The sequence below is a fragment of the Dermacentor albipictus genome, chromosome 6, assembly GCF_038994185.2.
Source record: "Dermacentor albipictus isolate Rhodes 1998 colony chromosome 6, USDA_Dalb.pri_finalv2, whole genome shotgun sequence".
Taxonomy (NCBI): Eukaryota; Metazoa; Arthropoda; class Arachnida; order Ixodida; family Ixodidae; genus Dermacentor; species Dermacentor albipictus.
In genome coordinates, this window is record NC_091826.1 from 100083060 (window position 1) to 100109011 (window position 25952).

The following is a 25952-nucleotide window of genomic DNA, read 5'->3' on the forward strand; positions in this document are numbered from 1 at the left end:
GACATGTAATGAGGAGGGAAGATAACCGATGGTCATTAAGGGTTACGGACTGGATTCCAAGGGAAGGGAAGCGTAGCAGGGGGCGGCAGAAAGTTAGGTGGGCGGATGAGATTAAGAAGTTTGCAGGGACGGCGTGGCCACAATTAGTGCATGACCGGGGTCGTTGGAGAAATATGGGAGAGGCCTTTGCCCTGCAGTGGGCGTAACCAGGCTGATGATGATGATGATGATGCCGACGCTCCCGAATCGGTGTCGATGATGATGATGGTCCTTTTCGCCACCGCATTGCGCACTGTCTTCATATGTTTATGCTTCCAACTCACGCGTACCATATATTATCACATTCCGTGCGGAGTCGTGGTTTCGCTTGAACGGTAGGACTTCGATTTCTATAGCATATTTGGAGACAGTTACACGAATTACGGTTAGTACTTTTGTCAGTCTTATAAAGTTGTAAACATTTGCTTACTAACTAATGTAACAAGCACGGTGTCACGCGTGAACGGGTAAACATGAGCACATCGCGCTCAATTAGCATGGAAATGCTGTGTAGAAACCGTGGAGTGCGGAAACGCGGCAGCACCAGCGAGCGAATTGTCCTTCGCATCGTCGCTCGCTTCAACGCCAACTAAGCGTTGAAAGCACAGCGCATGAGAAGCTACCAGCAGTCGGCGCATGCGCGTTGTCTACATCGCAGATCGGTTCGAAGATGAGGCCTGCTCGGGTGCCCACTTTGTCCAGAGCGTATATCACTTCAGGATACGGCCCCCGCATGGCCTCGCGTGCGGAAAAGTGTATGGCGCACGTTTTCCCCACCTTTTTCCTTCGCCGCGCCATTGAGCCTTGATGTTCTGTAGAGCCTTGCAAGTTCTGACAAGCACATACAGCATACAGCGCGCGGCTACAATTTCATCGTCCTTGGATTTCACACTGAACCTCAAGGCACAGTCGACGCCGACGGTAGAAATGATACAGGAATGCCCACATAGTTAGTATCGCATAAGGTGCTGCCGCTGCTTCTGCAGCTACAGTAATCGGTCATTCCCTCGCCTTATGGTTTGGTGGAGGTGGCTGCGCTTTTCCCCCACTCTTGAATGAAATTAAATTATGGGATTTTACGTGCCAAAACCACTTTCTGATTATGAGGCACGCCGAATAGCAGGACTCCGGAAATTTCGACCGCATGGAATTCTTTAACGTGAACCTAACTCGAAGTACACTGGTGTTTTCCGATTTCGCCACCATGGAAATGCGGCTGCCTTGGCCGGGATTCGATCCCGCGACTTCGTGCTCATCAGCCCAACACCATAGTCACTGAGCAACGACGGCGGGCAGACAGAGTGTGCGAACTCTTGAAAGGTGCTTCGAACAATGCCTTTCAAATTGTTCAAAGAACCAAGTGACTCTTGTCGAGGCCATCGAGCACTGTAAAACTTTAAGAAGCGCCACAGGTAATGTATCCTGACGTGGCGCCCATCTGCGTCAGACGAAACCGTTTCGAGCATAGCCACCGCTCCTGACTTCGACCCATTGGTATCCCTGGTACAAGAGTTTGACCGCGTGGAGGTCGGTAGCTATCGCTGCTATCATCTGTCGCGCAAGAGCCGTAGTATTTGCCTGCACAACTTCGGCAGGTGATAGAAGATCACGTTTGCGAAGCTCTGCCTTCTTCCTGCGAGCATCCGCCGTCAATATCGTTGCCTATGCCGAGGTAAACGCGCCCCTCACACTGTGCGGCCCTCTCTTCCTCCGGGGCTTTCGCACAACCACTACAACTGATATTCTAGCCGTTTCCGATACCTTCACCAGTGCATCCAGCTCTTCGCTTCATTCAGACGACGCAAGCCATAGCAGTGGACGATGCTGCACCTCTGCAAACTGGCCAAAGAATTTTCCATGTGGTTTACCTGGACACGTCGCACGATTCTACCGTTGTAGCGTGAGGTCACATCGGTAAAGCTTCCAGCCCCTTACGTACGTGTTTCCCCGTACCTGTTGTCATCCGCGTCCCGCAAACCTGACCAGCCATCACGGCATTCGGACCGCTGATCTCTCGCTACCCGCGGCATGCAATCGGCCTATTTCGCCAATGTGTCTTCTTCCTCCTACGCTCGAAATAGAAAATAAATTACCACTGTTCCGGGGGCAAGAACTGCGCCCTTGACGAAAAGACTAAGGGCCCGATCTTCTGCGACAAATGTGATGTAGGCACGCGTGGGCGTGCATCACATTTCCAACATGTCATCACAGCCGCCAACGCGTGCAGACAAGTTTTTGACTGTCGACAACCAACACAGGGTATGGCGGTCAGTCACAAGCGGGAAATGTCGACCGTGCAGATATGGATGAATTTTCTGGATGGATCACACAACTGCCAAACGCTCTTGTTCGCTTATCGAGTATTTCTTTTCCGTGGAAGTGACGACGCGGCTTTCATATGCAACAACGTTTTCGAAAAATTTGTGGTCGCACTGCAGCAGTGTGGGACCAATTTCTTAACCACTAGCGTCGGTATGCAGTAATGCGGTCACCTTGTCGTCAACATTACAACGAACAGGTGGGGATATTAGTACGCACTTGAGTTTTTGGAGCACGGCTAGACACTGATGGTTCCAACCGAAGGTACTGGAACTAGCAAGGAGCTTGTGGAGGGGCGAGGCAATGCTAGCAAAGTTCTGGATTAAATGTCGAAAGTATGAGGAGAGCCCAAGGAAGCTGCGCAGTTCTTTTCCACGAATTGGATGTGGAAAGTTGAGCACTGCGGAAATCCTCTCCGGATCGGGCTGAATGCCGTCTTTGCGAACGAGATGACCCAGGACATTAATAGTTGTGCTAGCGAAACCGCACTTCCTCGTCTTTAGTTGAAGTCCGGCATTAGAAAGGCATGTGAGCACTACATCTAAGCGTCGCAGATGGTCAGTGAAAGTCGAGGAAAACACGACGGTGTCGTCGAGGTCACACAGACAAATTTTCCACTTGAGACCGCGAACAGTGTCGAACGTTCTTTCAAATGTGGCGGGGGTATTGCATCGGCCGAAAGGCACTACGTTAATCTCGTAAAGACCGTCCGGAATAGAGAAGGTGGTCTTTGTCCGCTTCATGGATTTTAATTCGCCGATATCCGGAGCGAAGATCAACGCTGGAAAGGTATTGCGCGCCTTGCGATGAATAAAGGGCGTCATCGATAGGGGCCATAGGATATATATTATTACGGGTGATCTTGTATAGCGCGCGTTAGTCAACACGAAATCGTACCGACCCATCTTTCTTCTGCACCAAAATGACGGGTGATGACCAAGAACTGGCGGAGGAACGTATGATGTTTTTTTCAGCATATCGGCAACGTTCTGCTTGATTTGGCATTTGACCAGAGAGACTCGGTAGGGGCGGCGGCGTGCGATAGTCTGGCTATCGGTGTCGATACGCAGGGAAGCAACGGAGATCTGTTTGAGTGACGAACTATTCATATCAAAGGAAGCCTGTTGCTTCGTGAGCAACTTTAGCAATGCTTCACTCTGATGAGCCGTAAGATCAGGACAGTGTCACAGACGCAAGGGCAGATCAAGCAGATTTACCCTTTTGAGGAACAGCTTGTGAGGCGGCAATGGGAAGCAAGGAGATTCGTTGGGTGCCCACATAAAAGGTCACCGCAGAGCCTTGAGGTAGGAGGATTGTCTCAGTGGCCGTGTTTAAAGCGATGAAAAATGCATAGCTTTCCTCGAACCGTACCAGGTGGGAAGCGAAGACAATCCCACGGTCAAGAAAGCGGCCGTAAGGAGTGCTGAAGACGTCGCCATTGGTGATATCTGTGGAAGAGAGAGTTATGATTTGCTCGTGGGCGGGCGGCAGCACAGAATCGGCAGCAGGGAGAAAAGACAGTCGTGGCACATCGACACTCCCGCCGCAATGAACTGCCTCGGTCATATGGGCTACACGTTGACGAGAAGAGATTAAAGTGGACGCTATCGATACGAAGTCCCAACCTAAATTTACTTCATGTGCGCACGGGAATAACATCTCGAACTTTATGTGATGACGGACACCATCAATGAAGACGCGTGCTGCACGTTGGGCTGATGTCCAAATGATTGTTCCATTAGCCCCAACCAAGGGTGATCTAATATAAGGCGTCTTCATTTTCTCTAGACCAGAGCACAGGTCCGCAGGCACAACCAATATAGTAGCTCCCGTGTCAACCGGAACTAACAAGCGGACACCCTCCACAGACACCAATAACATCTTCGACAGACGTTCAGGAGGGCTTGAAGCACTTCGATGCGGTGCAGTTATTTCTCCAAAACTACTCTGGTCAGTTTTGCAGTCGCTGCACTTGGAGTTGGGAGACATGCCGAAGTGGCGAAACAGAACGTAGGAGCGGCGAAGGGGAGCGGCGTCTCAAGACACGTGAGTTGTGGCCGGTGTTACAGAAATCGGCCGCAGATGGAGACTGGCGAGTGGGTGGATTATCGGCATAAGTGCTGCAGACGCGAGGAGGTGGCTCATTGCCTTCAAAAGTGGCGTAACCACGATGTTCGCCTTGCTGGCGGCGTCGCCAAAACCACCAGGTATGTCCTCGAAAGCTGCAGTGATAGCAGATAGGCCTCGACGAACGCCAGGCAGAGCAGTAAGGTGGGGTCCGAGCACGGGCGACTAAAGGTGCCAGGTGATCGGGAAGTGGCACAGGTGGTGTGATTGGAAACGGTGCGGCTGGCATTGCAGCAACTTGGGAGTAAGCAGCAGGTTGTGGGCAAAGCGTTGGCATGGCGGGCGTTCTGCAAGGAGGCCAATTCCTCCGTAAATATTCCGCGCAGGTCAGTAGAAGCAGGTCGGACCAGAGCCCTGCTGCAAGGGGGTGAGCCAAGCGCTTGCAATTACTCACAAATTGGGGCTTGATTAATATACCAGAGCGCATTAATGTTTGCCACGGGGTTGTTTGAAAAGTCCTATTGCAAGCGGATTGGTTGCAGGGCGTGGAGGCGCTGATAGACGGAGATGACGTCCGACACAATGAAGGGTTTTGAGTGTCGAGTGCGCTGAAGGGAGTTGATACTATACCCTCAAGAAGGTGTCGCACACGGTCAGTTTCTTGCACAACACTGTCGACGAGGCAGCAAAGCCGGAGGATGTCCTCAATGTACGAGGTATACGACTCTACATAATACTGGATGCGCTCAGACAGCCTCTTTTTCGCAAGTTTTGAATGAACTAGGGGTGTGCCGAAAATCCGCCGTAGCTGCTTCCTGAAAGACGACCAATCACGGAAGTATTTCTCGGGATTCAGGAACCATGTGTTGGCTACTTGACATACGTAAAATGGTACGTTGTTTAACCTCGATGTCTCGTTCCAATTGTTGCACTCGCTGACACAATCGTAGTTGTGGAGCCAGTCTTCAACGTCCTCACCGGGAAGCCAGAGTATATTTCAGGATCGCGATACCGGTTGTCGACAGTGCTGAGAGTGGGGGTGGCTGCAAGGAGCCATGTTGACTTTGTGCAGATGAAGATGAAGTCCGCATAAATGCTTGCTATATATATATATATATATATATATATATATATATATATATATAATTATATTAAAAATATGTCACACAAATGTCATATAACTGATATTATAGTTAATAGATTAGCTCATGCCGCCGTTTGACTGCTTTCAGGTCCCTGCAGTGTTACGCTTTCATGTAGCACCCGGGAAGGACAGCGAGCCTCAACTTATCCCTTCCGCCTTTTCACTTGTCGCGGCTGCACCTGAACACTGTGGCAGTGGTAGATAAGAGTGGTAGTCGTCTGCCAACGAGGCGCTCGCGCCGCTGGAGCAAAAGACCAATGTCAAGGCGCATGCGTTAAAAGTTGCCTTATCTGCAGGAATTGCGCAGCAAAATAAACGCTTTTCAAGGAACACTAACAGCCAACATAAACCTTCTTACAGATAATTTCAGTACAAAAATCAGTAGCTCGCTAAAAGAGGTTGGCTTTTTGTGCATATTAACAATAATGAATTATGCCTTCTGTGTAGTTTTTTTATATCGGGCAACAAAACAAAATACACGTCTTCATGTTCGTGAAAAAAGTACAGAAAATACACCAATGCTCATCACTGTGAAGGCGATAACTTATAGGCGATTGTGACGCTTATTTCCTAAAATCAGTCCCTTGCTTCTCAGGTAAAAAACTTTTGCAACTCGGAGCAGGAAAGTCATAGACACAACAATTTAGCACCTAACATGCACAACGAGATCTGCAACGGCGAGTCCACCTGGGACGTCATCAGACGGAACAAGGACCTTATGAGGTACGCGCTCGTCATTATTGCTCAGGAAATCAGTGATGCTGCAGTAAGGTGGGAATTGGGTGAGTTAAAATTGGCGTATTTTTTGAATAAGCGGGCCACGCCGCGGCAACAAAAAAGGGAAGAACAATGTGCTAGTCTAATGTCCTTCCGTTTTTATTCATTGGAAATAAATTTGTGACGCCCACGCAAATCCAGCTTTAGCACAGTGGAGTTTGTGTACTAGTGGTGTCGCCATTTAGTGTCACCGTAAATTTGTATACGTGCATGATTATACAAGCGAGTGAAAATTGGTATTGATTGCATATTAAAGGGTCATACGTATCATCCTCGAAGCTTTGAAAAAACATATATCATTGTACGGGAAACTGAGCAAGTCTACAAAACTTGTACCCAAGTTGAGGAGCCGCAGCGGTTTTCAGCTCCTGACATACAATTCGAAATAATTATCAGACCTTTTATATCTTCCTGCTCTTAAGACGTGATTTAGGAAGTTCAGAATGGTAACAGACGTTAAAATAACATATTTTCACCGCTGTTTGCACCGTGTGAATATTTTGCCTGTAAAAAAGGGCACAACACATATAAACACGGTGTCCTAGCTAACTTTATCCAGAAAATTTAAACACCTCTACACCATGTCTGGAACCACCGATTTCCCACTTCGAAATGGTGAGCTGCTTCCTTAAATGAAGAGCGCATCACAAATTCTTAGTTGTTATCCACAACTGTTTACAAAGTTGATCGAAGCCGAGATAGTTCCAGACACTTCTGGACATCGTCCAGTACAATTTCTGAAGGGGAGCCTCGTGTCAGGTCAAGTCACTCTGAAGTCCTTCCTAACAGACCACTGCAGTTTGTTTATTCAGGGAGAATTTCACACAGCCCTAGAGACCGGCCGTGAAGCACATGTCACTACAACGGGGGTGGGCCACAGGCAGTGTAATGGCCTTGTCATACCTGGAAACCTCACTTCACATACTACGTGAACGCTTAACATACTATTTGGAACCACTATCTTCCTAATATCCTATTTGCTGCCAATACACAATAATAATAAACAGCACAGACGATTCCTATTCTCCCTTGTGTAATAAGGGCATCTTCGGGTCGTCTGCATTTCACGTCCGACGTGCCATCGAATCGAGCCTTTGATTCTCCAGAAGCATTAAGGTAGCGATGTCGCGACCCCATACACTATCTTCATGGTTCCTGTGGATGGATGCAGGCGAGCAAAATGCAGAGCTTCAGGTTTTCGTAGTCGTATAAGCCTGGTTACCTTTCCTTTAGTTCGTCGTTTAGTTAGCGTCTCGAGGAGTGCTGCAAACTTTCTACCATGGTTTCGTCTGCCTTTTGGGCCCAGTGACCTACCTACATGAATATTACAGCAACCTTCGGACCATGTGTTCCCTGAACAGTAGTCTGACATGAAACTCTTTACCTGCAGACGCACCACCGAGAGTCTGCCTTATTCTACCCTTTCTGGCACTTCATATTACCGTGAACTGGTAACAGCCCATCAACCATAACTAGCCATGCAATTCGCACTCTAATTCTACCACCACTATCGTCTACAGTACGACAGGTGGATATTGGACACGAATGTTCAATCTCACTGTACGGCTAGCCTTGAAGTTCGCAAAATAAGTTCAAATCCTGGACTATGTTCCACCTTCCAAGTACCTGAGGCTGCAGCCGTAATCTCTGACATCCAGATATTTGGGGTAAAGAAAGACTAGATGAACAAAGGCTACATTATGTATATAGTGTGTGTGTATCTGCGTTGTCAGAAGCAAGAGACGTCCCGTGGTTAAGATGCCGTACTTTCATTCTAAAGCCCGCGAATTTCGCCGTCTGCTTCTGCAGCCATTGCGTTCTTTGATGTTTACACGGTTCTCTTTTTCCTCGAGAATGTCTCACTTGAGAAGGTTCAGGATAACGCCATAATTCGCTGACCTGAGCAGTGTCGATATCTCTAACTATAAGCTCACCGGGCGGTTGATATTATACTTCACTGGTGATACCTTGCTTAAAATATCGCAAGAACCTCCATGACGGAACTCATCTTACGGCTATTGAGACGACAAGGTGTTTAGTAAAATACTGAGTCATCGCCTTGAATCTCAAGCGGGAGAAAGTTCCTGTCATTGATTACTTTGTTTGTATCGTGGTAGGTGAGCAAGCTATTAAACTGCAGTTTTCCTCGCTTGCTCCATAGCTTCATCTCGCCGCTTCATTATGGCTGAGTAAGAGGTAATTACATACAGCAGGTGCATAAGCAAACACTTTGTCGGGTGTTCAATTATGTTCGCCGATGACACCCGATAAGACCTTAGTGCAAGACTTCCGTGTTTCATCTTTAACTTTAAATTTAAGTGTGCTGACTATGCCTTGAATTGTACGCTCATTTATACCGTTGCATTATGGACGATGAGAGGACTTAGAGAATATATGTATTTAATTATGCTTTAGGAACTGCTTAAGCTTTCCTGTTGCGAACCCTGTACCGCAATCTCAAAGAAAATTCCGTGGTTTGCCGGCAGCGAAAATATTCTTTCAGCATGAAATGTAGACGTAGCTGCTTTCATTTTTGTGGCCTAACGCCGTAACATAGGTAGTGGCATGGTCAATGACCATATAGATGGATCTTTTTGATAAGCGGTATCCACAAAACCATCCAATGTATTTGCCATTTTCAAGGAGTCAAACAGGTTATTCAGCTGCAGAGAGTGAATCAAGTGACCGGCACTTTAATGATTTGGTCCTCTTGCACTTCGGCACGATATCACAATGTTGAACGTAGGTGGTGACACCGGGTATTCTATCCGGCTGATGCCATTGTAGAGATAGGAGAGACAATCTCTTCTTCACGCCAACATGTACAAAATGCCGACAAGCGTTCGCAAATAAGGTTGGGTGCAGTTAATAAGGCACGTATATCTTAGGCATTTCCTTCTGATGAAGACGGGCGATGACGGCCCTTTTAAAGCGATAACCTTCCATTGGAGCGCTCGTTGCTACATAATTAAATCGATGGGTGAGAGAAGGTGCACTAAAGGAGCTCGGGAAAGTGTGCTAGCTTCAACTTTGCTTACGCCTTTCGCTTGTTTATTGTTCCCGTCATGTATTCACAACTTCGACGACCCCAGAAAAGCAAACAGTGAGGATTGTTGACATTCTTCAGGCACAGTTTATCCACAATAAAGAACTCTCAAACTCACTCGTACGGTAGCACCGAATGATCCGTTACAACAGTGAACGTTTTCCTACGAAAATATCAATGGTGATTTTCATCTGGCTGCTTCCGCTCGGCACCAATCCCTTCACCAGATGTATCGAGGTATACAATACATGGTCTTGGAGCGCCGTTTATGCGAAGCACTGGTTCTGGAGTCACACGCTTCTTGAATTCCAATAAGGCTTGTTCCCTTTCTGTCCCTTCGATGCTGCACTTGTTATGTGGCAGTTCAAGAATTATTTCTTCGTAACAATTTCTTCTGTTTACGGATCGGACAATGCTACAGTTATTTCGCTTGTGACGAAGAACATCGGCGGGCTGAAAAGACCCGTTGCCATCGCCTGGCTCCTACCCAGTTAGTTCGCTGGCTGCGCCCTACCTGCTGGTGCTGAGTTTGTCGCTGCCACTCTCCGAGCCGAAGAAACCCCGCTTACATGCTCATCTTTTCTGCAGAAGGCTGAATATAATAACATACTTAACTCATATGTTATTATATGCAGCCTTCTGCGCAAAAGATGAGTGAAATAACTGTAGCGCTGTCCGATCCCTAACCATGGCAGAGGAGAAGATGGACCTCTCAGCCTTTGCGATGACGCCAACGCGCAGCAACATGGTCTCGTTTATCGAAAGATATTTCAGGTTCTTCATACTTCGGTCAACTTCGAATCGTGAATCGATGGCCCCAGCGTCTTCCTCTCCTCCAACTTCTTTTTTTAGTGCTTTTTCGCGGGACATTGTTATTTTTAAGTGCTGCAATACACCGACCGGTCGCTACATTATCTAGATCACTGCCTGAAGACTTCAAACGCTCCAAATGCTTCGCCCTCGAGCCAGATACAGGATAACCTGCGCTTCATCGTTATGTTCTGGCTCATTTTTATTCCGTGGAATTTTGAATGTCACTGGTCTCTGAGCTGTGTGGCGCCATTTTTGAGCTGCCTTGAAAGATGGCGCCATGCTGCGTGGCGCATTCTTCCGCCACTTTTCTTGTTGTAGCTGGGCAGTGCGCTCCGTCTCCCGGACGTCTTCCGCTGCCTGTCGTGCCGCCTTCAGGCGCTTTCCTTCTTCTTGCTGGACAGCGTTCATACAGAACAGTGCACAGTATGGCGGGTCGCGGTGTGGTGTGGTGGGGCGTGCCATTGCGAACGGGCTCTACACCCACTTTACGATGATGGCTAGATCATCTCCAATTTGTCTACTCTGCCGACACATTTCGTTATTACATCTACTCTCGATTGCGTGAGAGCCAGCAATTATTAAGGCTAACAGACAGTTTGTCGCTCAAAGTGAAGAGAAATAAATTGTGCACAACAAACCTACAGTCACTTGACCCGACTTGGATAAGTGCTTAAAACATGCATATCCTAAGCACTGAGATTGACACGTTTTGCCGCACAAACTATATAAAAGGGCGGCTTCAACTCCAGCGTACCGCAAAGAGAGGTGAACCTTATATATATATATATATATATATATATATATATATATATATATATATATATATGCATTAGCCTGGCTACACCCAATGCAGGACGAACGCCTGTCCAATGCTGCTCCAACTAATCCGGTCATGTACTAATTGTGGCCATGTTCTCCCTGCAACCTTCTTAATGTCATCCGCCCACCTTACTTTCTGCTACCCCCTGCTCAGCTTCCCTTCCCTTGCAATTCAGTACGTAACCCTTAATAGCCATCGGTTATCTTCCCTCCTCATTACATGTCCTGCCATGCCCTATTCTGTTTCTTCATTTCACATAAGATATCGTTAAATCACGTTTGTTCCCTCACCCAATCTGCGGTTTTCGTTCCGCTAACCTTACACTCATCATTCTTCTTTCCATAGCTCAATGCGCCGTCCTCAATTTAAGTAGAATTCTTTTCGTAAGCCTCCAGGATTCTGCCCCATACGTGAGTACTGGTAAGGCACACCTGCTATACACTTTTCTCGTGGGGGATAATGGCAATCTGCTGTTCATGATCCCAGATACCTGCCAAACGCACCCCAGCCGATTCTTATTCTTCGATTATTCTAGTCTCTTGATGTGCGTCCGCGGTCGCTACCTGTCCTAAGTAGATGTATTCCTTTACCACTTGCAGAGCCTCGCTACCTATCGTAAACTGCTGTTCTTTTCCGAGACTGTTAAACATTACTTTAGTCTGCAGATTAATTTTATACCCACCCTTCTGTTTTGCTTCTCCAGGACAGTGAGCATGCATTGCAAATGGTCCGCTTAGTTACTAAGCAAGGCAACATCCTCAGCGAATTGCAAGTTACTAAGGTATTCTTCATTACCTCTTATCCCAAATTCTTCCCAATCTAGGTCTCTGAATACCTCCTCTAAACACGCTGTGAATTGCAGTGGAGAGATCGTATCTCCCTGTCTGACGCCTTTCTTTATTGGGATTTTGTTGCTTTATTTATGGAGGTGTACGGTGACCGTGGGGCCGTTATAGATATCTTTCAGTATTTTTACATACAGCTCGTCTACACCCTGATTCCGTAATGCCTCCATGACTACTGAAGCTTCGACTGAATCAAACACTTTCTCGTAATCAATGAGGGCTATATATAAGAGTTGGTGATTTTCCGCACTTTTATCTATCACCTGATTGATAGTGTGAATATGGTCTGTTGTTGAGTAGCCTTTACGGAATCCTACCTGGTCCATTTGTTGACAGAAGCCTAAGGTGTTCCTGGCTCTATTTGCGATTACATTAGTGAATACTTCGTAGGCAATGGGCAATAAGCTGATCAGTCTATAATTTTTGAAGCCTTTGGCATCCCATTTCATAAGGATTAGGATTATGCTAGCATTCTTCCAAGATTCCGGTACACTCGAAATCATGAGCAATTGCGTATACATGGTGGCCAGTTTTTCTTGAACAATCGGCCCACCTTCCTTCAACAAATCTGCTGTCACCTGATCCTCCCCCGCTTCCTTCCCACCTTCGCATAGCTGCCAAGGCTTTCTTTACTTCTTCCGGCGTTACTCATGGGATTTCAAATTCATCTACACTATCCTCTCTTCCATTATCGTCGTGCGTGCTATTGGTGCTGTATAAATCTCTATAGAACTCCTCAGCCACTTGAACTATCTCATCCCTATCAGGAACGATATTGCCAGCATTGTCTCTTAACGCATACATCTGATTCTTCCCTATTCCTAGTTTCTTACTGAGTGCTTTTAGGCTTCCTCCGTTCCTAAGAGCGTGTTCAATTCTATTCATGTTGTACTTCCTTATGTCAGTTCTCTTAGGCTTGTTGTATATCTTCAAAGTTCTGCCGGTTCTATTCTAGCTGTAGGGTTAGAGGCTTTCATATATTGGCGTTTCTTAATCAGATCTTCTCTTATAATAGCTCACTGGCATCCTGTCTAACGGAGTTACCACCAACTTCTATTGCAGGCTCCCTAATGATGTCCATAAGATCGCCGTTCATATCTTCAACACTAAGGTCCTCTTAGTAAATTAAAGCCGAATGCCTGCTCTGTAGCTTGATCCGGAATTCCTCTATTTTCCCTCTTACCGCTAACTTATTGATCGACTTCTTATGTACCAGTTTCTTCCGTTCCCGCGTGAAATCTGGGGTAATTCGTGTACTTACCATCCTGTGGTCCCTGATGCGCACCTTGCCGAGCACGTTCACACCTTGTATAAGGGCAGGGTTAGCACTGAGTATGAAAGGTGTTTCATTTCTAGTCCCGCCATTAGGGCTCCTCCACGTCCACTTTCGGCTATCTTGCTTGCGGAAGAACGTATTCTTTATCCGCATATTATTCTGTTCTGGAAACTTACTGATAACTCTGCCCTGTTTTTTCTAGGCCCTATGGCATATTCCCCCATTGACTTGTCTGCATGCTGCTTCATGCGTACCCTGGCATTGAAGTCGCCCATCGGTATAGTGTCCAACATTATTTCATCCATCACCGATCCTAAATTTTCGGAGAAGCTTCTGACTTCCCAGTAATCATGACTGGATGTAGGGACGCAAACCTGTATGTCCTTCAATTTGTACCTCTTATATGTTTCACAACCAGACCTACCACCCTCTCAATAATGCTATAGAGCCCCTGTATGTGACCAGCTATATCCCTATTATTCAGGAATCCGAATCCTAGTTCTTATCACTCCGCTAATCCCCGATAGCACAGGACGGGCCCGCCTTTTAGCATTGTGTTTGCTTCTTTCGTCCTCCTAACTTCACTGAGACCTATTATATACCATTTACTGCCCTCTAATTCCTCCAATATCACTGCTAGACTCGCCCCACCAGATAGCGTTCTAGCGTTAAGCGTTGCCAGGTTCAGATTCCACTGGCGCCCTGTCCGGAACCAAGGATTCTTAGCACCCTCTACTGCGTCGCAGGTCTGAGCGCCGCCGTAGTCAGTTGCTTCGCAGCAGCTGGGGACTGAGGGCCGGGGCTTGATTGGTGTATTCATAGGAGGTTGGGGCGAAGTACTGCACAAGGGTGGCCAATCCTGCTCTGGTGAGGGAGTGCAATACCGATTCCGGTCTGTGGGATCACGCCGCACTCCGGGCATGTTTATTAAATTTTATGAACACGCGAATTTGTTTTAGTCCGGTAGAAATGTGCGCGGCACCGGGATTTCAACCACGGTCTGCTTGCACGCGACGCGGATTCTCTTCCTCTACGCCACCGCTGAACCTCACATATATATATATATATATATATATATATATATATATATTGTTACGAAGAGTTACGAAGAGTTGCGAAGAAATGGTTTTATTTACAGGCGATGGATGAAGATCGTAGCGTGATAGCAGCGCAGCTCGGCCTCTCTAACTCTTCGCCTTCTTCGTCTTCCCTTCTTTTCTATTGTCCATACCTTTCGTATCTGTTACATTTCCCCGCAAGCAGACGAAGCCCGTGGGGCGAGTAGAAAGGCTTCAGCAGGGTAGAAAGGCTTCAGGCGAGCAATATGAGTCAGCTGAGTTCTGCTTGATCGCCGACCATTGCACAGGAGGCGAGCTATTACGTAATTGAGTTCGCTCAGGCGGTCCACAACTACAAATGGGCCTGAATATTGTGACAAGAACTTTTGGCACAATCCACGCTTGCGTTGCAGTGTCCAAAGAAGCACCACGTCACCTTTTTCCAACGATACTTGTACGTGACGGTCGTCGTATCGCTCTTTCGAACGATTTTGCGAGGCCAGAGTACGAAGACGGGCTATTCGACGGGCTTCTTCGGCGAGACACAAGGTCTTCGATACAGAATCACCACTGTGCACAACGAAGGGTAAGAAAGTGTCCAGAGGGCTTCGCGGTAACCTTGCATAGAGGAGATAAAATGGGCTATAGTTCGTGGTTTCGTGTTTAGCCGTGTTGTATGCGTAAGGGATGAAAGGCAGCACGTCGTCCCAGTTCTTATAATTGGAGGAGACGTACATGGCAATCATGTTGGTCAGCGTTCTGTTCGTTCTTTCAACTAGGCCATTGGTCTGTGGATGATACGGTGGGGAATTACGGAACTGGGAAGTGCACAAACGAAGTAACCCTTCAACGGCATCAGCCGTGAGCTGGCGACCACGGTCGCTTATGATGACACGTGGTGGGCCATGACGAAGGACCACGGAACGCAACAGGAAGACCGCCACGCAAGCGGCGGTGGAAGACGGTATGGCTGCAGTTTCTGCATACCGTGTAAGATGGTCTACGGAGACAATTATCCAACGGTTCTTGTTGTTAGATAACGGGAATGGACCCAAAACGTCAATGCCTACTTGCTCGAACGGCGTACTGGGCGGTGTGAATGGCCGAAGGGGACCCGGGGCTGCGGTGGTCGGTCGCGTGTGACGACGGCACGTTTCACAACTAGCGACATAGCGCTTGGTTGTTTCGTAAATCTTGGGTCAGTAAAAGCGCTCCTGCGTGCGGTGTAGCGTTCGCACGAAACCGAAATGGCCGAATGTCACATCGTCATGCATGGCGCGTAGAACTTCGGAGCGAAGGCTCTCGGGGACAACAAGCAGAAAACGCGCTCCATGCCCGGAGTAATTAGTTTTGTACAGCGATTTATCACGGACAGTAAAGTGACCGCTGCCTTTAGAAGTACGGGCGGCGACGAAACGCGGATCAAGGGTAACATCATCCCGTTGTTCTCGCCCAAAGTCTGCCGCGTCAGGGAACGTAGGAGTAACAGCAGCGAGACAGTCGTCAAAATTCTCAGCATCGCAGTCGGTAGTCGCAAGAGGAATCCGAGAGAAACAGTCTGCGTCAGCGTGACGACGGCCACTCTTGTACGATACCACAAAGTCGTATGCCTGGAGGCGCAGCGCCCAACGTGCGAGGCGACCAGAGGGATCACGCAAACCGACCAGCCAGCATAAAGAATGATGGTCGGTGATAATCTTGAATGGTCTACCGTAAAGATAACATCGAAACTTTTGTACGATGAAAACGACTGCCAGGCATTACTGTTCCGTAACCGTATAATTGCGTTCAGATTTGCTCAGACAACGGCTGGCATATGCGACAACATGCTCTGCGCCACTTTGACGTTGTACAAGCACCGCTCCTATCGCGATTCCACTAGCATCAGTGTGAACTTCAGTCGGGTAAGATGGATCGAAGTTACGCAAGAGGGGTGCTGACGTTAGTATAAACTTCAGTTGAGAGAATGATGCGTCACACTCTTGTGTCCAATGGAAGGATGCATTTTGTCGCAAAATACTTGTCAACGGGTAAACGATGTCGGCAAACCGGGGAACAAAACGAGGAAAATACGAACATAGGCCAATGAATGAGCGGAGTTCTCGTGCTGACTGCGTTGGCTTGAAGGAGCTCACTGCTTCAATCTTACGAGGATCGGGTCTGACGCCATCCTTGTCGACTAAGTGTCCCAGGACCAGTGTTTGACGTTCTCCGAACCGACACTTTTTTGAGTTTAGGACCAGTCGAGCTTTCTCTATGGAGTAGAGAACGAGGCTGAGGCCTTCGTTATGTTCTTCAAACGTGCGGTCAAAGATTACAACATCATCGAGGTAACACATGTATATCTCCCACTTTAAACGACGAAGTACTGTGTCCATGAATCTTTCAAAGGTGGCAGGAGCATTGCAAAGGCCAAAAGGCACAACATTAAATTCGAATAGGCCATCTGGAGGCACGAAAGCGGTCTTTTCCTTGTCGGCAGGGTCCATAGGTATTTGCCAATACCCTAATCGCAAATCAAGTGTTGAGAAGTAAGAAGCAGCGTGTAAGCAATCAATGACGTCATCGATTCGCGGTAGTGGATAGACATCCTTCTTCGTCACTGCATTTAGGTGTCTGTAATCTGCGCAGAATCTCCAGGAGCCATATTTTTTTCGGACCAGGATTACTTGGGCTGCCCATGGACTAGATGACTCTTGAACGACACCTTTGTTCATCATCTCCTTGACTTGCTCGGCAATAACTTTGCGCTCGGACGATGACACTTGGTAGGGCTTCTGGCGGATGGGGTGTGTTGAGCCGGTGTCTATTCTGTGACGAGCGTGGGACGACGGTAAATGAAGGAGTGCATCTCCATGCGTGAAGTCAAATGCAGCCTCATTCCTGGCAAGGACTTGTACCAGTGCTTGTTGTTCCGATGTACTGAGAGCCTTGCTGATCATGCCAAGTTTTAGCTCTTCAGTATGGCGATTATCGCAAGGACAGCAAGCTGTAGAGACGTCCGTAGTTAGTGCCGCTATTGAGCTACATATGGCTTCATTGAAAAGAGCGATTTTGATACCGCGAGGAAGGACAACCGGCGTGGCGGAACAGGTCAGTACCCACAATGTGGCGACTCCTCTCGTCATGCACACGACAGAGCAGGGTATGAGTATAATTTTTTAGCACAGTTTACGCGGAGAGGCCTACCTACCAGGTCAACACAATCAGCATCGACAGTAGTTGTAGAAACACGAACGGGCGTCAGGCACCACGATGGTGCAATCACTTCATCAAGAACACTGAGTGTGTCTGTGTCCCCGTCTTCACCACCCAAGCTTTGTTCGCAATGTGCTGATATAAATAACTTGTTCAATGAGATTTCGCCATAATTACAGTCCGTGGAAGCACCACACTGTTCAAGAAAATTGATACCAAGAATAACGTCGTGCGAACAACGAGAAAGAACAAGGAATTCCGACACAAACACTTTCCCAGCCAACAAAACACTCACAGCACAAACACCAAGGGGATGAAGCCACTCGCCGCCTACTCCACGAAAGGTAATACTGTCGTTCCAAGAAAACATAACTTTGTGGCGTAGACGGTTCTTGAAAGCGAGACTCATCACAGACACAGTCGCTCCTGTATCAAATAACGCGATGGCCGGTATTCCGTCAATCGAGACATTCACTTTGCTTTTGAGCATCACAACAGGCAGAGGAATTTCTGGAAAAGACCGTCCGGGGACCTCACCTCTATTGGCCGCGGATGCTAGTTTCCCGGCGGCGGTGACGAAGAACGGCACCGAGGGGACGGAGAGCGACGGGGACGATTATTTGGCGGTGTCAAACTCCGCTCAGAAGTTGGTGAATCGCTGCGTCTGGTCTCGTGTGAGAAGTGGTCCATTTGAAGGCAATCGGTCGTCCGCAAGTCATATGAAGTACGGGTTCTGGGTGGCGAGAACATTGGTGGTGTCCTTCGTGATTGACTGCCTTGGCGACAATACCGTGCGATATGACCTGTGGAACCGCAGTTGTAGCACACGGGAGGGTCGCGGTTCACAGCATCTTCCTCGAAACAGATGCTAGGCTGCTGCGGGTGGCGAGAAAGTTCATTGTCATGTGGATAACGTGTCTGTGCGCCTCGCTGAAATCCGTTATATCATCAATGCAGCGCCCGTATACATAGTGTTGCAACTCTAGGCTAACATTCCACTGCGAAGGGAAAAATAGAAAGATGTCTGCAGGCTTCAATGTTACATTGCGCTGCGACCAGAAGTTTATGAAACGTTCATAAGTCACGTCGTGGTAGTAGGGTCGTGGCTCTTCTTGTCGTGGCCTGAAAGAAGTCACAGGGCCTCGGGGGTAAAAACGCGGCTGCTCTCGTTGTGGCCGAGCGTCATAAGTAGCGCCTCTGTCGTAGAGACATGGCTGCTGTCGGGGCGTGAGTTCATAATCGTCGGCGCCCCTCACCGCAGGATACGGGGCGATGGATGCCACGTTTGACTCGAAATCTGGTGGTAGGCGGAAGCTGTGAGTGCCTGAATGTGTCGCTTGTGCGTGCAGGCTGAGCTCTTCCCGAACTATTTGTCTGATCGTTGATGCAATATCGAGGGACTGGTTGCTGTCCACGCTTGCAACTGTTGTCACATTGGCTAGCCTGCCAAACTTCGGCGTGATGCGCCTCGTTTTCAGCTGCTCGAAAGTACGACAGTGCCGAATGATGTCAGTGACGCAAGCCAGGTTGTCCTTTGCGATGAGGAAATTATAGACGTCTTCGGCAATTCCTTTCAGGATGTGCCCGACTTTATCTGCCTCAGACATTCCAGAGTCCACCATCCTACACAGTTTTATTACCGCCTCAATATAGGTCATGCAGGTTTCGCCTGGCACTTTCGCACGTTGCAGTGGCGTCAGTTCTGCCCTTTTCCTTTTCGTCGCGGAGTCGCCGAATCGCTTTTCGATTTCGGAAAGAAATCTTCCCCATGTTGTGAAGGTTTCCTTGTTATTGTCGAACCACAGCAACGCAGTATCCGTCAGAAAGAACACGACGTTTGAAAGCTGAGCAGTGCTGTTCCACTTGTTGGTGGCACTCACCCAGTGATAATGGATGAGCCATTCCTCGACGTCTTCGTCCGATCTTCCGGCGAAGAGACGTGCATCTCTCAGTTGCAGGATAGAACTTGTCGGGGCAGCAGCTGGAATGGGCCGGTGTTCGTCTGCATCGTGGGACATGTTCAGCTCCGGTGAATTCGGTGGGAGTCCAGCAATGCGACGGCTCCGTCGAAGAAAATCTGGTTCAGCCTCCGTCTTCGGGTGTCGATTACCCCGCACCTTGACCACATCTGTTACGAAGAGTTGCGATGAAATGGTTTTATTTACAGGCGATAGATGAAGATCGTAGCGTGATAGCAGCGCAGCTCGGCCTCTCTAACTCTTCGTCTTCTTCGTCTTCCCTGCTGTTCTATTGTCCGTGCCTTTCGTATCTGTTACATTATATATATATATATATATATATATATATATATATATATATATATATATATATATATATATATATATATATATATATATATATGTGTGTGTGTGTGTGTGTGTGTGTGTAACTTTATTTCACTCTATGTTTAACTCGAACTGTGATATATATTAGGCTCCAAAATATCGTTTGTTGTTTCATTGCTTTATTACAATGTATCTTCCACCCTATGGTAGTATACTGTAGAACTTCCTATGTATTTATAAAATATTTCATCCCAGCGTTTCCTTCATATGACTAAGCATTTATCAGGTTCTACGTTCTCTAAGTATAGATTAGGTCTACAAGCGCTCCTATAGCACAAATATATGTACGTAGTCACTATTTCTTCGCACTCATTTATAACCTAGGGGTCTGTATATAATTTTTGTGCAGACATAAATGAGTGCAATATTCGTTACATTTGCGTGTCTGAAGCATGTTTGCAATCTCTAGCTGTGCATTGCTTCCGAATACGAAGCCGGCCGCCTCCGTCATGCTGCTACGTTAACTATAGATTTTAGCGGTTGCTCCCTCCTTCTGATAAAAGCAATGTAGAGCGAACATAATATGATTATGTTCAAATATCTGAAATGCGACGCTTTTGTGAAGCAACGTAATCAAGACAATACAACAGATTAAAATATGCACGACGTATTGCACCATCACGATTACAGGGCTGCCAGTGAAGACGGCCAGACGCATAGACCCCTACCACACGACACACATGATCACGCATTCTACCGTCGCTTGAATCGGCGCCCTTTGCTATGAAGCTTTAGGCTCTGGAGGCCGTGTGCAACCACAAGACTAGCATGTAGGCTCTCGAATCCAGGGGTGGCTTCCAGCCTAGAGAGGGCTGATTGTGGAAATTGTGCAATAGTATGCTACACCGCTTTATTGACGAAAAACTAAGTAGGTGCGACAAACCTCAAACCTTTGCATTGTAAAGCTAGACTAAGCAGATAAAACAAACTCTAATGCTTGGTAATGTAGGCATACAAAGGCTTGCATTAATAAAGGAAATGCGCTTTTGATCATATATATATATTTGTTTCAGTGAGGATGCGTTTACATCATTTTTGTCGCTGCACAATTGCGTAGATAAATAAAAGAAATATTATCCTTAAAGGGAGAAACTATACCCGTAGGGCTCTCCATATATTCGCCATCTCTTCGCCAGTGTTCGCACAGCCATACCTTAACAATATCCATATATTTCTTGGGAAGTGACTATTGCCCCGTGCCTGCCTCCTTTCCTTCAGCCTTCCTCCGCCCAACATGTCCAAGCCCATCGTGGTGCAGTTTGATGAAATTCAGCAGAAACCTGGCACAAGCCTACGGGCTGTCCTTGTTCTTGACGTTTCAGGTAGTATGAAGGTAAGTGCCTTTGCTTCCTGCGCTGCTCCTTAATATTAACCTTTCGGAATATAGCGCAAACTTGAAGAATTGCGTTCGGATCTCTAAAATGACATACATGGGGAAACTATTACAAAGCGGTAATTTCACCATACTCCTCCATAAAGAAAGCAACAAAATCCCAATAAAGACGGGCGTCAGGCAGGGAGAACCGATATCTGCAATGCTATTCAAAGCGTGTTTACAGGATGTATTCAGAGGCCTGGAGTGGGAAGAATCGGGGATAAGAGTTAATGAAAAATACCCTGGTAACATGCAATACGCTGATGATATTCACTTGCTTAGTAACTCAGCGGACCAACTGCACTGCCTGCTCACTGACTTGGAGGGGCAAGGAAGAACGGTAGGTTTAAAAATTGATCTGCAGACAGCTAAAGTAATGTTAACAGGCTCGGAAGAAAAAGTAGGTTACGATAGGTAGCGATGCACTGGAAGTGGTACAGGAATACATCTACTTAGGTCAGATAGTGACTGAGAATCCGGATCATGAAACTGAAATAATCAGAATAAGAATCGGCTGGGGTGTGTTTGGCCGGAGTTCTCAGATCAAGAACTGCAGTTTGCGATTTTGCCTGAAGAGAAAAGTGTATAGCAGCTCTGTCTTAGGAGTACTGACCAACGGAGCAGAAACCTAGAGGTTCACGAAAAGGGTTCAACTTATATTGAGGACGACGCAACGAGCTATTGGAAGAAAAATGATGGGTGTAACGTTAAGAGATAAGAAAAGAGCAGATTGGGTGAGGGAACAAATGCGAGGTAATGACATCTTAGTTGGATTCAAGAAAAATAAATGGGCATGGGCAGGAGATGTAATGAGGAGGGAAGATAAGCGATGGTCATTAAGGGTTACTCATTGGATTCTAAAAGAACGGAGGCGTAGCAGCGGGCGGCAAGACGTTAGGCGGGCGGATGATATTAATAAGTTTGCAGGGACAACCTGGCCACAATTAGCACATGGCCGGGGTAGCTGGGGAAGTATGGGAGAGGCTTTGCCCTGCCGTGGGCGTAACCAGGCTGCTGCTTCTGCTGCTGATGATTATGAATTTCATATCATGCCTTACTCTGCTGATAAAAAATTATAACAGCCCAGTTTATTAGGCAATGTTTTTTTTCTGGCAATCTGTAAACCCGAAGATTTACGAAGGTTCGTCATACATTATTGCACTAGGCCGTGCACCATCATGTTATACGTGCTGTTAGATAACTTTATCTTTCTTTAGCTACCGCATAACGTCTACATAGGCAAATTAGCCTTACTCAACGATCCTAGGAATCGATAACGGAAAGGGCGTGCAGTTTTCGGACTGTCAGCCTCCCACTTAAGACCAGTCCGACAAACGCGGTGGGGCGTGGTCCAAGACCTTGCCTAGACAGCTAATCAATGCAGCGCCCGTATACATAGTGTTGCAACTCTAGGCTAACATTCCACTGCGAAGGGAAAAATAGAAAGATGTCTGCAGGCTTCAATGTTACATTGCGCTGCGACCAGAAGTTTATGAAACGTTCACAAACCTTCTACAAGCTGAGGGATACGTATTAGAGCGCAGCTCGTAGAGACCCGTTCCTGCCTTGAACGATGACGTGCCTCGCCGTCGTTGTACCTGCTAACCTAGCGAACGAGCATAGCAAAAGATGAGAGCGAACGCTGAGCGCAGCGTGAAATAAAACAGCGCGAGGAGGAATGTGGAGGTGGAGGACATAGTGAAACCACGAGGTGGAAAGTGGAGAAGTGGAGGGGCAACGGCCTTCCATATGCCGAGTTGCCGGCATCCACAGCATCCCCCGCTGCGTGGATGATCTCACCTGCGCTTGGGGGGACGGGCGCCAGTATGGCGTGGGGTTGGGAGGCCCCGCTGATCGGCGGCGTCAGCTGCTGAGGTACCAGCATCCGTGGTACGAGCGTACGGGGATCACTATTCGAGCAAGAGGCTATAGCGAATGGCTACGAGGCAAGTTTGGCGTGAGGCTCCCTTGGGTGTTGTCTCCGCTGACACTGGTAGCACAATTTCACGGCTGCGAAGGGCCGCTCCCTTGAATGGTGGAGGGAAGGCGTGAGAAGCATAGTGCCGCGCAAGGCGGGCTGTTCGGACGCTATTGCAACGACATGGTGCCAGAGAAACTCGGGCTTTCTGTATGGAAACAAAGCGTGCTACTCACAGCGTTCCGGTTCTAATATAAACCATGTACCTATATAACCGTAATACAAAAATTAACAAGCAAAATGAAAAGATGTATATAATTGCGCTAAAATCTAGTATTAGGGAGTGTCGTAATCGTCGGTGATTTTTTCGGTATAATATTCTATGGTGCGACAAAAAAACCCTTGGCAGGACGCTTAAGCATCGCCTTTAAAGGCGCCCTGTACAACTCCTCGCACTTGCTGAAAAAACGCAATCCGCGGGTTGCATACGCTGTTGCGAACATCTGAGCCAAATGTTGCTGCCACACGCGGTGCGTGGAGCTAGCAAGTGGATAGCGAAGCCGCCTTTCTCTCAAAGGCTCTCTAAAGAGAACGCCCTGTCCTCACTTTTTTCTGGACATTTCATGTCCTGACGGGGAGCTCTATTTGTCAGGCCCTTAGACGGCTGTTATTGAGAGGTGCGGTCGGTAACATAGCGCAGATGGCGTGGCCGCCGAGTAGTGCCGCCACCACTCCACGGGCTAAGCGCACTGCGGCTGGCTGAGGACAACCGCGTTTGGCTTAATGGGACACTAGAGGCAAATGCTGGGTGGAGGTGAATCGCTTAAATAGCTTTCCAGAAACCTCGCAATGCTTGTTTCGGGCCAAGAAAAAACTTTATTTACGGGAAAATTGTATCTGAAGGGTCCAAATATTTTTTTTTCGAAATTCAGATCTCCTGCCAGCTGACTGGGGGAGTGGTGACGTTGGGTACCCCATCACCGCCCTTTGCTGCCGTCAGTGAGAAAAGCGGCGCCCGACAGACGGCAGAACCGAGCCATAACAGAGCGGCTGATTCGCCACTGCAGCTGTTTTTTAAAAGGTCAAGTGGCGTAGACCGCTCGGGCATCCCGCGACATCACATAGAAGTTTTTGCGAGTTTCGCGAGCAAGCAAAACCAGCGATGCACTTCACGATCAGTAAGATACTGAAACGCGAAAGCGTGGGCGGCGCATAGTGCAGTGAAAACGAAACCTTTCGACCGCCAACGTCGTTGTCGACGGTAATATCAATAGTTTCTTTTTTTCTAAACATGAAAAGGAACTGAAGAAGCAGCATTTTATTTTATCTCATAATACAATACGACGATGTTTCTTGCAGCAATTAGTTGAGTACTAGTGACAGAATTCGACTCAGGAGAGCTTTCGTCATCTGGCAAGGACTTGAATGTCCCGGAGCAGTCTTTAATAATCTTCCAGTTGCCTAGATTGCTCTATTATCAAAGCTATTAGTGATAATATTGACACCTTAAAGATCCTTGGGCTCTAATATAGCACTTTAACTTGACTTAGTATTTGCCTTTAGTGTCCTGTTACGTTTAGCGCGTCGTAGGCATCAACATGGGATTCGTGGCGTTTAAAATGAAGTTTGACTTGCGCGCCACGGTGACAGAAGTAGGTTGTGAGACCCCGAGCCAGTTGGTATTCCATACTGGCGTAACCATTGCAAAAGTGGACAGTGGACCGTAATACGACGACAAGGACACGCGCCAACTTCCAAATGGCGTTTATTAAAAAAGGCCGTGCTTATATACGCTTTCGCACCTAATCACAATCAGATACAATCGTGCAAGTCAACATTGTCACCGCAAGTCTACAAGAGCGCGTCAAGGCCGAAGGCGGCCTCCTGCGTACAGATCCCAGGTAATCAAATTCTTTAACAGTTAGGGCTATGGACTGTTCGCTAACGCACACGTCCTAGTTCTCGTCGGTAGCTTTCGCCATCCGCCGGACATGGAAAATGGTCTCCAACATCCTGCACTCCAAAGTGCTGTGGCAAGCACGATAATGCCGGGAGTCCCTGCACATTCAGGTGGCCCGGGCTCCTGGAAGCCGTCAGGTCAAAATGAAGAAGAGGCCCGAATTGAAGACTCTCATAGACAACTCAGTGGAATGCACATGGCGGCACGAATTTTTTTCCTCCGGCGTCCTAACCGGCCGGTTCGCAATCAGTCTTCCGGACAGGTCCACACAGAAAAAGGCGTCTCCCTACCGGATCTTGTCAGACCGACCCTCGCCCTAGGCCCTAAGTTTGCCATCCAAATACACAACTCGCCCGCGGAACTCGTCACGTTGGTTCGTGACGTTCGGAAGCAGGTTCCGGAGGTTAAAGTGGAACGCTGTCTGTGAAGGCGCCGACATAGTGTGTCAGTATTCCCATCGTGTAGAAAACATTCCTGTTGGACGAGGGACATCTTACCTAAAGAGTAACAACCTGCGTCTTTTGGCACCAGACAATGAAGGTCTGTTCAATGTCACACGCCATGCGTCCTTTCTTAGAAAAGCGGAAGTTGCTGTGAGGGCACTTTTTAACCTCCGGCCAGATGGTAACCTGAAGCTTGCCAACTCTAGAGCAAAATGTATGTTAACCAAGCTAAATGTAAGCTAACTCGCACTGTTAGTTGAAAAAAAAAAGAAAACGCAGCCCCGCAAATGTTTTTCTCAGCAAAAACGCACAAAAGGCTTACGCCGGTTCGCGTTAGTGTCACCGAAAGGGGAACGTGGCAAACGTCGATATCTGTTTGCTCCAGCTTCACCTCAAAGTGCTACTAATTAGTGCCCCAATTTTGGTTAATATTTCATCGCAGATCATTCAGTATGTTAAGTATAACACTAATGCTCCGTATAAGTGCTTCGCTATTGATAATAAATATT

The 25952-nt window shown here is 47.6% G+C and overlaps 1 protein-coding gene across 12 annotated transcripts in view; it reads left to right on the forward strand.

Moving 5' to 3' along the window:
• The window catches only part of LOC135913650 (calcium-activated chloride channel regulator 1-like), a 164190-nt gene that overhangs the window by 34753 nt on the left and 103485 nt on the right, over nt 1-25952 (forward strand). For all 12 annotated transcript variants that reach the window (XM_070541101.1, XM_070541102.1, XM_070541103.1 and 9 more), the window contains 2 exons: nt 6165-6292; nt 20966-21080. In XM_070541101.1, coding sequence (XP_070397202.1) covers nt 6165-6292; nt 20966-21080 — 243 coding nt within the window. The remainder of the gene's footprint in view (nt 1-6164; nt 6293-20965; nt 21081-25952) is intronic.